The sequence below is a fragment of the Falco punctatus genome (assembly GCF_963210335.1).
Source record: "Falco punctatus genome assembly, chromosome: 8".
Taxonomy (NCBI): Eukaryota; Metazoa; Chordata; class Aves; order Falconiformes; family Falconidae; genus Falco; species Falco punctatus.
This window is the reverse complement of record NC_137588.1, coordinates 4,050,624-4,063,709: the sequence shown is the minus strand read 5'-3', so window position 1 is coordinate 4,063,709 and position 13,086 is coordinate 4,050,624. Positions and strand designations below refer to the sequence as shown.

General features: G+C 41.0%; 1 protein-coding gene across 4 annotated transcripts in view; it reads left to right on the top strand.

Moving 5' to 3' along the window:
* The window catches only part of MYO1B (myosin IB), a 113,285-nt gene extending 100,569 nt beyond the window's left edge, over positions 1-12,716 (top strand). For all 4 annotated transcript variants that reach the window (XM_080399906.1, XM_080399905.1, XM_080399904.1 and 1 more), the window contains 6 exons: positions 166-300; positions 1,211-1,317; positions 4,301-4,433; positions 5,993-6,145; positions 7,056-7,183; positions 9,731-12,716. In XM_080399906.1, the coding sequence (XP_080256032.1) occupies positions 166-300; positions 1,211-1,317; positions 4,301-4,433; positions 5,993-6,145; positions 7,056-7,183; positions 9,731-9,854 (780 nt within the window). In that variant the 3' untranslated portion in view covers positions 9,855-12,716. The remainder of the gene's footprint in view (positions 1-165; positions 301-1,210; positions 1,318-4,300; positions 4,434-5,992; positions 6,146-7,055; positions 7,184-9,730) is intronic.
* The last annotated feature ends 370 nt before the right edge of the window (positions 12,717-13,086 follow it).

Sequence of the window (13,086 nt, the reverse complement as noted above, 5' to 3'; positions counted from 1 at the left end):
TCTCGATATACCTGGCTTTTAAAATCCATATTCAGGTTTAGGAAAGCTTAGCGTTGTGGTTTGGTAACTGTGCTTTTAATCACAGAGCATCTGCTTTTCCTTGCTTGTTGACATAACTCTGGTATTTGAACATTAATAAAACATCTTGCTTCAATTTTATCACAGATGCAAAAATACTTCCTGGAAATGAAGAATAAGATGCCTTCTTTATCACCGATAGATAAAAACTGGCCAGCAAGACCTTACCTTTTCTTGGATTCAACTCACAAGGAGCTAAAGAGGATTTTCCACTTGTGGAGGGTAGGACACATTCTGGTCCAGTCTGTACAGAGCTTCATCACATCATTTCCAGTAGTTTTGTTCATGAAGGGCCTATTTTTAGAATGTATTTCTTCCCTTTCCGGCCAGGATGGTTTTATTTCTTTGGAAGAAGTAGGGGTTTGATTATTGTCTTTGGCCTACGAGGGGTACAGCTGTCCTGCCTGCCCCTTCCTGGGGCTAGGGAGAGAAGAAGATTGCTTCCTGACATCAGCTTTTAACTCGACACTAAAGCAGTATGCCTGTTGCCTGTTAATTGGCAGCTTATAATACTTGTGTCCGTGGCCAGGACTGGGACTAGCTCTTAGACAACCATTGGAAACACGGGGTGGAATTTTTTACTTGTGAACTGTGGTTAGCTGAAATTTGGTTTGGATCCGCGGATGGAGAGAATGGTGAGAATCTGTGTAAGTGCTGATGAGACGTTTTAACCTTGTGGGCTGTGTTTTCTGTGAGTTGTCGAGGAACAGATTTTCTTTCTGAGCCTGCAAAACTCATCCTCTCAGTTGTGTTTTGTTCTTTCTCCCTGCTTACAGAAACTTCCACAATCGTGGAACTATATTTATGTTTCTGTGAACCCTTTTAGCACAGTCTTCCAGAGACTGGTATCTGATGGATTAAGCTCATGTCCAAATGCAACATGCTTAAGTGAGATGTTTTTGATACTTCTGAATTACACCAAAACCCTTATCTAGAATGGGTGGGGGAGATAGACACCTCTCCTGGTTGTTAGTGTGCCACAGTGGCACGTAGGATGGTGCTGAGTCACTTCAGAAGTATACAAAGAATGTGCATTTTGAGCGATAAGCAAACATTAGCCTGTGGTGCTGTTGCTTCAGATCAGATTGGGAAGGATAATGTTTTGGTGTGTGTAATAAATCGTGTTTTGTAGTGTAAGAAGTACAGAGACCAGTTCACAGATCAGCAGAAGCTTATATATGAAGAAAAACTGGAAGCAAGTGAACTTTTCAAGGACAAGAAGGCTTTATATCCAGCCAGGTAATGACTGACTCCACCGCTTTTACTGTACAACACGTTCAGTATCTTTACAGAGATTTAGGAAACTAAGCAAGATTTTGCTTTTTATCTTAAGCAGGAAGGTGCATTTTCCTTGCTGGACAATGTCCCTCCGCCGTTTTACTTTACAATCCTGGAAACTGAGCTCAGTTTGCTTCTAACACAGAGGTTGTTGCAGCCCGCTGATCCCGCGATGCTGAGCGCTTCTGTCCAGGATACACAATATGGTGTTGTTCTAACCCCTCGTGACCTGTTCACATCGTAAAAGTTTGGAGAGCTCGTAGAAGGGAATAACTCTCACCCTTTCCCCTAGTTTCCATCACGCTGGTTCCCGCAGCCGCTAACTGTCGAGTGAACTGTAAGTTGAGGCGTGCTGGGGAGCTCTTCTATGTTTGGACTCGGTACATTCAGCGTCACACTTTCATATGAAGACTAGGTAATTTAGGAGTTAGGTACATCGGTATATATCTTTTTGAAAGGATGCTTTAAAAAAAAAAGTGCTTAGAAGTTAATTTCCATTTAAACTTTATTTTTTTAATCGGAGACTTTTTCAAAATGTGAAATCTCTGCAAATAAGCTTTTTGGTGTCTCGGATTATTGAGTTCTTAAAACCTGATAAATTCTTGTCATTACTATCTGTGGAGCTAGCGTTCTTCAAAAAAGTGCAGTGGTATCTGATTTTACTTCAGGAGTGCACATTTTTTCAAATTTTGCATGCAGTAAGGCTGACGAGGGAGATCCGATGTCCTCAAAAGGAGTGGAATTGGACGTTTAAAGTAAATATGAGCTTAGAAATTGTATTTTTCTTGAAAACAAAGGTCTTGTCCATCTCGGGAGAGTTTTCTTGAGAAGGCGTCATTTGAGGTGAGCAGGAGAGAGGCACTGTGAAGCGAGGCTCGCTGGAGGGAGAGGCAGGAGTCTGCAGGAGGAGGAGCGCGGCTCCATGCAGGGGCGAGCTCTGCCGGCTGTTCCTGTGCTTTACTGGTTTGCTTTGGTGTCATTTGTTATTGAGACGTTTCCTTTTTTCCTGTAACAGGCTCAGCAGATGTTTTTCTTTCTTCCCTTCAGTAGATCACTTATTTAACGGCTGGGTATGTTAGTTTGTGGTTTGATCCTTATTTGCTTTAGGATGTCTTTTTATCCTGCTGGGAAAAGAGGATGCTGCCTTTGGACTTTTCTAGGAGCAAGCAGGGGTTTTTGCTCTGAGTCGTTATACATCTGATCAACGTATTGCTCCTTGGGAAGGAAAGAATTTTATTTATATCCCTGCTTTAGTACTTTTCACACCAAGACCGAACAATGGCATAATATACAGCAAAATATATATCCGAGTTACTTTTATCCAAGACATTCTTAAGTGGGGTAACATGTGGTAGGGGGTAACTGTTGATTCCTTTAGTTTTAGCTCCTAAGTCATCATCATTTGATTAGGGACAAAGTCCACAGGGAATCTACTGTTTTGGTGACTATGGTTTCATAATGTTAATTAATAAAAACAAACAAAAACGCCAGCTCCAACATGAGCTTTCCCCACCCTGCACTCATGTAGAAACATTTCCATCTGTTTTTGTCTCGCATTCAGAGCTGATTAGCTCCTGTCGGGCTTTTTATCGGCCTAAGGGTGGAGGAAACGACTGTATAAAGTTTCTGATTAGTTACTATGATAATGAGTCATTGGATGTGGCTAATTTTCTGTGCATAATATAACTAAAGAACAGAAAGGGACTTCTTTTGAGTACTAAAAGACCAGTACCCTTCCTTTTCTCCCCCCTGCCCCGCATGCCAGAGGTACACCTCTAAAGTCAGGGAGGGCTGGTCTGCGTAAGACGCTGGTTCCTCCTGGGCTCTCCCCTTGGCAAAGCTTTGCCTTGACTACTTTGACTGTAATTTAATCAAAGCGATTAGTTAAAGTGGCTTCCAAACAAAGCAAGCAGCAACTGTGCGTGCCAGTTGTTAACTGCTGGCGAAGCTCTTGCTGTCCCCCCCCCCCCGAGCTGGGTGAAGATGGAGCGATGGGCAGGCAAGGTCCGGAGGCAGGCCTGGGTCACGGCTAAGGAACGCGGCAGGTCCCGAGGGCAGGCTCCTGTCTGTCACTGCGGAACGCTGTCAAAGTGCGTCCGACTGTGGAAACAGGAAAGAAAACTTCAGAGACTGTTACTGGTGATTTTAAATCAAAATTGATTGTATATGCAAGGATGTACTTGTGTCAGACATCCGTAGCAATTTGGCCCGTTTAATTGGAAAACGTTCCCAGAGCAAGGGAAAAAAAAAATCCTATTACTGTCTTCGGTGATAAATTTCTCTTTAGGCGCCATCATCATGCTGTTAATATATACAGGATTCTGTCTCTAATACACATACTCTTTCTTACTGCTCCTCTTTTTTTGCCTTTCCTCAGGGATAATGTGCTGGGAGATATATCTGTGCTACTCTGTAGCAGTTCCCAAGTTACTTTCAGCTGACGTGGTTTGCCGGCACGGCACCGGTGAACACCGACACGGCTGCACGGTGGTGCCGACCAGGGGTCCGGGGGCAGAGCGCATTGCGTGAATGCACGCTGTGTTAAAAGCCCCATTTGCGTTCGCTTATATAATTATTCAGTTGTCTAATTATCATTAATAATTCTACACAATACTATATAATAATATTATAATATAGTACTGCTATATTAGATATATAATACCTAATAATAACAGCATTGCTGTCGCTTGAAACAGGTAGAAATTGTAAGTAGCGGTTTCTGGGTCATGTTCTTTTGTTAAAAATGAAGCAGCAAACAGCTTTCCGTGGCAGAGGGTGTATCAAAGCTTCAGGAAGCTTCTGGCACTATAGAGTCATTGAAGATGGTGTTTGGTGCATCTCCTGGCCCCACAAAGCCTGAAGCAGACTGTGGCTGTTTCAGGAGGCTTGCTTTTTCCCCGAGATTCGTATTTAATTCGTGGGGTTTTGTCTTTTTCTTGGGCAGTGTTGGGCAGCCGTTCCAAGGGGCTTACTTGGAAATCAGCAAGAACCCCAAGTACAAAAAACTTAAAGATGCTGTGGACGAAAAGATCATTATTGCCGAAGTTGTGAATAAGATCAATAGAGCCAATGGGAAGGTAATAAGATGGAATTGTTTTATCTGGAAAGGTAGATCATGTTTGTTATAAATCAACTGTGGGAGACTTTCTTTTTGTCATCTAAACAGTCTGAGGATTTTTCAAAATGCCTTTTTTTTTAAGGACAAGACTGGAAATGTTGGATCCATGTAAACTGGTGATTTTAAACACCTCCTTGTTTGCTTAAAAATGCGTTTCCTTCAATGTAATGTGCTGAAAATTACCTAAGTTTAAACACCTGGTTTAAATTTACAGAAGGATTACTAATGTTTTGTTTGGGTTTGTAGTTTTCAGCAACTTTTCCAAACTAAAACATCACCTCACCAACTGGTAACAGGACCGTAATGATTCACAACTAAATGCAGTCTCTGCACCAAACTCAGATCTCCTGTTTGCCAACTGAAGAAAATAAATATTTAGAGAATATTATTCTTGTTCAAGTATTTAGAAAACTTAACCTTTCAAGGTTCACACTGTTCTTCAAGCTCCTGATCATCACATTTCATTAGGTTTTAAAACTCTGAGTACCATACTCTGCTAGCTTTGCCTGTCTTCTGACTGATACCAAAAGCTTTTTGGAATGAAGAGGCAAGTTTCTTGTATCATTTGAATAAAGCTGTTAAATGTGCTGGGTACTTTTTTACTCTGCCAGCACAGAACTTGTTTTGCATTTAAATTATACTCATTAGAACAGGGCGTATTATCCTCCCTTAGTAAATGTCATTGTTTTCACTGTATCTGTCTTAATATTAGAAGTAGTAGATCTCAGCTTCTCAAATGCAGAAGTCATTTATGCATTTGTAAAAGGGAAATTAGGTTGCCTGTTGTTGATGCCAAGTTAATTTTCCGGTTTAGAAAAAACTAATTAAATGAAGACAGTATCTTTCCTGTACTTGCATAGGCTACAGCTCTCAAGATTAAAAAAAAAATTAAGATTTTATTATTTAAAATTTTACAGGAGAAACAACTATAGGTAGATTTGAGTTCTTGTTTTCTCTTTATTATTATTTTCTAAGATGAATTTAAGAACATGCATTAAAAATATTTGTTGTTGGAAAATATGTTTATCCTCCTAAAGAATAATTTCAATAGAGAAAGGGAGGAGAACATAGCACTGAAAATACCTACTGGATCTGTGGTGTTCCGTGACGCAGTTTTGGTGGGTGACAGTGAGCAGTGAGGCTTGGCCCCGAGACTGGAAAGGTGCGTTGATTCTCCTGGGATTGACAAAGGCCGAGAAATGAGGTTATCCTGATTTGCATAGTTTCTGCGTTTCAGTTTCCGAGTTCTATAACTGTAAGCTAGTCATTAAAGGAACTGTTTATACCTAAGTATATGTGCCAGAGTGAGTTAAGCTTCTCAATCTGTAATTAGACACGTAAATAAATTTGACCTGATTTTAACTGATCTGCAGCTTTTACTGAGCATCAGATGTTGATGATTACTAATGTGCGCCACACTTATTAACTGTGTGAACTCCTTGGAGTCTCAGTAGGTGCCCAGTAAAGACCAGTTCTCTCTTTGCATGGAAAATGGTTTGCATTTTTGTATTTTCACAGGCTACGTCCAGGATTTTCTTACTAACCAAAAATAACGTTCTCCTTGCGGATCAAAAATCTGGGAATATCAAGTCAGAGGTTCCACTGGGAGATGTTACCAAAGTGTCCATGAGCTCCCAAAATGATGGCTTCTTCGCAGTGCACCTCAAGGAGGTTGGTTACGGCTTTATAATACAATAATACGACTCTTTTGCATGCAGTGATGTAAAAATTGTTTATTAATTATCTTGTAGTATTAAAGAGTAAATATCATTAGCCTGTGGATTTAGAAGTTCATTGAACTTTGCCGTATCTGCAGAAACTTTGATTTAAAACTACTGCAGCCAAGTAAGAACAGTTTTTATGTTATGAACGATGATTTACTTGTGAAAATCAAACTATATTTCACTGTAACCTCTTCAGGATGGGAGTTTTCAGTTTGTAATACGGGCCTTTAATCTGGTTCAGATGCCTTGTGGCACTGTTTTCCGTTTTAGCTGCTCACACAATTCTTCCCAACACACTGGCAGAATATTTCTCTCTTTATGGGATGCCCAGAAATCCACACTATGGCACAGCTCATTTGGTTACTCAGTTCTAAAGAACTTAGTTCAGTGCTATACTTGCTTCACTGCACTCTTACCATGGCTCTGCTAGAATTTCTACTCTAGTTTAAATGGATTTGAAGAACTTCATATTAGTGTCTGTACTGGCCGCCTTCATCCTTATACTGGTGTGGGTAATTGGTTTCTGTTCCTATTGGAAAATCTTGCAAGCGTGCTGCAGTGTAGCCAAAAGGGGGATACAGAAACGTTGCCCTTGTGTAGGACAGATGAGGGTGACCCTTCTGTAGGGTGGGAAGGGGTTTATAATGTTTTCAACAGGTTTGTGGTGTCTTCGAGAGTGAATTGCATTTGGATCCTATACACTGCACCGCATCCCTATTTAATTTCCAAGTTTAAAGGCTCTTGTTCCATTGCACTGGGAAGAGAAGGCTCCTTGTAAAACCTCCTGCTTGGCTGGCATTTATTGTTTTTTGTATTCTAGGTTTTGGTGGTCCTAACTACTTTCCTGCCTTTTTCAGGGTTCGGGAGCAGCTGGTAAAGGAGATTTCCTGCTCAGCAGCGACCACCTGATTGAAATGGCCACCAAACTTTACCGCACGACTCTCAGCCAAACCAAACAGAAGCTCAACATTGAGATATCCGATGAGTACGTTTCTTGTTTGCTTAAAAGTGCATTTCCTTCAATGCAACGTGCTAAAAACGTTAGAAAAACGGAACGCTGTTGTGTAGCTAATGCTTCTTTTCTCTTAACAGCATTCTTGTAAATAAGGATCCAATTGTCAATGCGTACTTATTTCTAGCATTTATTTGGCTCTTATTTCTGTGAAAGCCATTGGAGAAAATGTGCTTTTCCAAAGGTAGTTTCAAACAGGGCTATGAAGCAGAATTGCTGCCAGAGAACTAATTCAGAGATACTAGGTCTGAGAGAATCATTCTGCGTGTGACTGAAAAGCCCACGTATTCCTGTGAGATGTTTATTGGTTAGAGTGGACTCTAGTGAAAACAGAATGAAAAGCTCCTCCCCGAGTACATGTGTCACTGGTGCTGGTATTGCAGGTCTTTAAAACTCTGCCTTCTCTTTTGTGAAGGTGCAAAACGTATTCTGAAAATTCCTGCTGTTGGTGGTTGATCCACCTATCGTCGTCGTGGCTTCTTTGGTTGTTAAAAAGCTTTGTTTGATAAAAAGCTGGTGTCTCAAATTAGTACTTCCTTCTGCTTGGTGCAGTTTCATATTTTGGCCTTAGGTAAGGGCTGCACTTGCAGCAGTTATAGCTGTGGAATAAAACCGTGCGTGTGAACCCCTAGAGCCTGCTGAGTAAGAGTCCCTCGCTTCACCCACCGCTGCTACGTGCTCGTTTGCTGTGTGAAGTGCCCCCAGATTTCAGCGCTGTTGATTTGGTGGCCTTATTCATTCTGAATAAAGAAGAAAATTTGGAACCCTTTAACCGCAGTGAAATAAAATTTCTGTAGGCACAACCTGAACCTGTTAGCTGGCTGCAGCGCACTGCTTGTATTCTAGAGTCACCATGCAGTTTATATCTGCCTGGATTTTTATTTTAAGGCTGATTTTGCTCCTTCCTTGAAAATGATATCTGCCTTTTCCCGGTGTTCTGTTACCAGCTGGGATTTAATTTGCTGAAGGGTGTGTGTTGTAGCCTCTAAAAGAGTGGGGCTGTCCCCAGTCAGTTTCTAGTTTAATGATGGCTACAAAGGAATAAACTACTAAAATGAGGTTTAAGCGTGCATTGCACTAGTCTGGCCTGCCTTAGGTCTGGAAGTGGTCTGCCTTCTGGGAGGCGGCTTGTATTTTGGGATGTGGTTTTGTTTCTTGTCTTGCAGATTAAAAACATTGAAGTGTGTATTGCTATTGAGTTTATTCAGACTAAATAATTTGAAGCCGTTAGCAGTTCCGTCTCTGCTGATGGTGAAGCGGGACTCTCGTCTCCCCGCTAGAGTGTAGGTACAAGCACAACTAGGGACTGATGAGAAAATGTGACCTTATTTTGACTGCTGTACACTGCTTTTTGGGAGGAGAGTTGATATAAGCAAAAATACCGTTGGTGCAGGGCTATGTCTAATAAGACATTTTTTCATATAGATATATATACACACATGCGTACTGTTTATATATGTAATATTGGAACAATGTGGTGAGGAAAACGCAGCGCTGGTGACAAGAGATGATGGCGCTGAGACCTGCGGAGGATTTTTTGGGTGCTGGCACGGCCAGCAGCACCAGACAAGTTAAACCGTGGGGCGCCTGGGCCGCGCAGCAGGAGGGCGGGAGCGAAGGGCAGCTCTGCGCGGCGGGCGCTTCCTCCCCTGAGCTCGGCCGCAGCTTGATTTGTGGCTTCCGGCGGCAGGACACATTCTTTGAAGTTTTTGGCCTCTGCTGAAGGACTTTTTAAGGATCCTAAAAGGGAAAATCTGCTGTATTACAAAGGACTTTTTAGGTCAGCGGCCGCTGCGTGTGAGCCAAAAGGCGGTGCTGCCCTGTTTGTTGCTTCTGATCTTGCTCGCCCGTGAGAGGCTTGAGGCTCCCCAGGAGCCTGTTGGTTTGGGGTTTTTTTTTTTAAAGCAGTTCTCCACATTCAGTGGAATTTCTCTTCCAGTAAAAAGTGAAGAGTCAAATCCACATTAATTTATTCTGGACTGTAGGAAATAGCTAAATTTGGAGATTGCTGGCAAGGAAGAGAACTTCCCCAGCCGCCGAGCAGGGGGCTGTAAAGGCTGACTGCAGATCAGAAACGCGAGAGCTGCTAAAATACCAGATATATTGAGTGTAAACCAGAAGCCAAGCGCTCCTGATGTTCCTATAGAAGTATTTAGCTTCCGTCCATGAAAACAGCAAAGTCCCTTTGGATGATGGTGAAGCAGTTGGAAATAGTCTTTGCTGCATTCCTGGTACATTAGAAATTCTGTTTTCATCTGCCTGCTTTCTAAAGGAGTAGCTAAGGCCCACAGTTACGAGCAGAAGACAATAATTAAGAGATACTACCTGAAGGACACTCAAGCCATGCCACAACCTATGGCTTTTTTCTTTTTTTTTTTAATTCCTCTACTCTTATTACTAATGCAGACCTGAAAATGACAACCTTTGGGGTGATGCTCAGAACCATCAGGGAAAGACTTCTCCTTCTTGTGTGTTTTTTTTCCGCCTTTAACTTAAATTGTATCATGTTCCCTCTTCTAGGTTTCTGGTCCAGTTCAGACAAGACAAAGTGTGTGTGAAGTTCATACAAGGCAGCCAGAAAAACGGCAACATCCCAACTTGCAAGCGAAAAAACAATCGGCTTCTCGAAGTGGCTGTCCCGTAACGGCGGCTGGTGGCTCTCCCTTTCACGGACTTGTTTCTTTGTAATAGTGCAATTTTAGTTGTTTGGTTTTGCTGGTTTTATCCCTTTCTGGAGCTGTTGATGGCTAATAGCTATAGAAACCCTTGGCAAAACATTTGATCGATCGATTTTTTTAATCTTTTTGTTCATGCCAGAGTTCTAACCCTCAACATGCAGATTTTTACCCAGTGAGGCATTTTTACCAGCTGGCCCATTTCTGTCATACACAAATCGTTCTTTTTGTTTAGCGGTCGTATTTTAGTGCAGCATACCATAACCCCACATATTAATGATAAATTACTCATACTCCTTAGTCTAGAGATCCGCTTAACAGGAACTATACATGGCCTTGATGCTTGATAGCCACTTGTGCCCAGTGTCTTTTTGTACTGACCTGTTGTGGTGCTCTGACGGCTCCGCGGTGGCCCCCGGCAGGTGGAGGCTGACACACGGACCCCTGTAGGTAACACTACGACCTGTGTGACCCCATCTGTAAGTCACTGCAGCACAGGAGCACCTCATTCTGCAAAAGAGAAGGAATATATGATGATACAAGCAGCTCTATGCATAATTTTGTAGTAAAAACCGCAGAAGTTTTGACACAGGATTCTTAATTAGGTCAGATGTTTTTAATGACTTTATACAGTAGGAATCAGTAAAATTAAAAAAGCACGTTTCTTTTGCAAAAGCTATACAGTTTGAGGCATATTTTCTGTTCTGCTATTTTTCCTTTTAAATTATCAGTTAAGATTAGAGCCTGAAAAATGCAGTAGTATTCATAACACAAGTAAATGCTAGGTATTTAAACAGTTAGTTATCAAGCAAGAGGTTTGAGCCTTTCCTTTAGATATTGGCATGTACAATGTGCAATAAAACATACGTGACATTTTGTGAAAAATTATTTATAATACATTTTTGTGTGCAAGAGAGAAGATTGGTGCAGACTGCATAGTGTAGGGGTTAAAATAGATTTGTGTTGTTAATTTGCAGTTTTTTAGAGTGTACACTACAGTTGTCAGTTCGGGAAGAATACTTAAAATTAAAAAAAAAAATGAGGATCTGTATATAAATTGGTATTATGGTAATAAAACTGTTCTAATTCTGTGCTGTTTGGTACTCCTATGTTATAACCATATTTTTGTACTCCAAACTATTTTATATAACTCATGTGCCTGATGTAAATGCGTGCACAGAAAATACAATCAAGAGCTGCATGATAAACTTTCCAGTGTAACTGATTGCACTTAATCTTTTATAAGCCAGAAGCATTAGTTGAAATCCTTAAGAGGAGAGACGGATTTTTAGGTAGAAGCAACTACTCAAGTGAAGGGTTTGTTGGATGTGACCGTTTGATTTGTTTGATGCAAGGACAGTTGAGAAAGCATTGTATTTTTGCAGTCTGATATAGGACAGATTAAGTCCCTGGGTATCTGATGTGCAGTGCTGGAAGTCCAAGCATAAATAAAGGAAAGATAAAGAAAAGTTCAGAGTCTCGTTACTCTCCGGGTGGTGAAGTGATGTAGCACTCATGGCTGCGAAGGCTCCTCTGGGTAGTTTGACACTGATGTTGGCGCTCTGCATTCAAATGGCATTTACTGCCATAGACGTTCTAGTGCTAATGGTTATCAGGCTGAAAAAAACCAGCTGGCTTGGGTTGTACCACATTGTGCTTTGGGATTAAAGTAAACTATTTTGCTATGAGTTGCATATAAACGATTGTTTCAATCGGTTGTTTGAACGTTGCTGTTAAAAGTCGACGTGCGTGACCTTGAAAGGTGGGAGTAATCAAAAGATGTATCTCCCGAGAGATGACAAAAGGTTGCCTCCTCCTTATTGTCTCAGCTTGAAGCCTTCCTTTAATAACTGAGTCAGCTATAACAGCTCAATAACAGAGAAATGGTTTTACATGTATTGTAATTAGAGATGCTTATGAAGGCAATGTTAGTACGGATTTGTAATGCAGGATTCAGTTGCTCCACAGGAATTGTTCCATCGCCTTAAGAAGACAGCACATAACACTGTGGCATGTAAAACTCCTAAATCCCATGTTAGAATTCCTGCTCGGTAAAGATTGGAGGGTTTGAAGAACTGTTCACTATCTTGAAAACCTTATAGTAAGGACCACAAGGAGCGAATTTTGAAAATGCAGACCAAAGTAAGGAAAAATGGGAAGTCTAATGTACTCCCGTAGTTGCTTGCAGGTCAGAAATGGGAGAGTTCAGATTAAGTACAGCTGGATATTTGGCCTGTGAAATTAGGGTATTATGGGATAACGTTAGGATGTTTGATCTGTCCCAACGACAGCCAGTACACATACCTTTTAAATTATTATTTTTTAATTTGATGTTTGCAAGTCATGATAGCCATATCTGCAAAAGACTGTAAGAGGGACAAATTCCTCACTTCGGGTTCTGTTGTTTCTTTTCTTTCCCTGGAACATTTGCAGTTTTCACCTTGCATATTAGCTGGTCCTTTGTGATCGTTACCATTCGACACAAATATTTCCCAATGTACAGAATAAGTTTTGCTTAATGTGTATTATTTAGATATGCTAGGAGAGTCTTGGTATCTTGGTGTTTAAATTTAAGTATCTAGGATGTGGAAAATGAAAACGCAAGGTCACCTAGTTGTTTTTTTTCTTCTCCTCTGTTTTCTTTTATAACTGTCTATTGAATGGAGTTGTAAAGAGAAGACTATTTCTCCTATGGTGCTAACCTTACACATCCTTTCACTTGTAAATTTTGTTATCTGAAAGCTGGGCAAGGATCATTTAAAAAAAAAAAAAAAGATATTTGTTGCATGATACTTTCTAGAATCAAATAAAATTCTGTTCCTAGACCTATACTTTCTCTATATCTGTATCTTCCTTACTGCCGTCAAATCTAAAAAGAGCAGGTGGCTGGGTTGTAATTAAATAGGAGCAGCTCTGGTGTGTGACATGGAGAGAGAAGCAATTTGTATTTGGTGTGTGATTCCGTAGGAGGCAGCATGTCTTCCTCAGTGATTCACCGCAACCTTTTCCAGGGCAACTCTTCAGTGCAAGTCCTTTCCTTGACATAGTTGTCTCTGACAATTCTGCAAACTCAGCTTTCCTGACATTAGGATTTGGACTGATTCCCTAAGAACAGTATTAATAGCCAGGTTAACCTGATTTTTAAAAAACGGCTTTGAGCCCCAAACCTATCACACTTCATACATTCTGTCTTGTGATCTT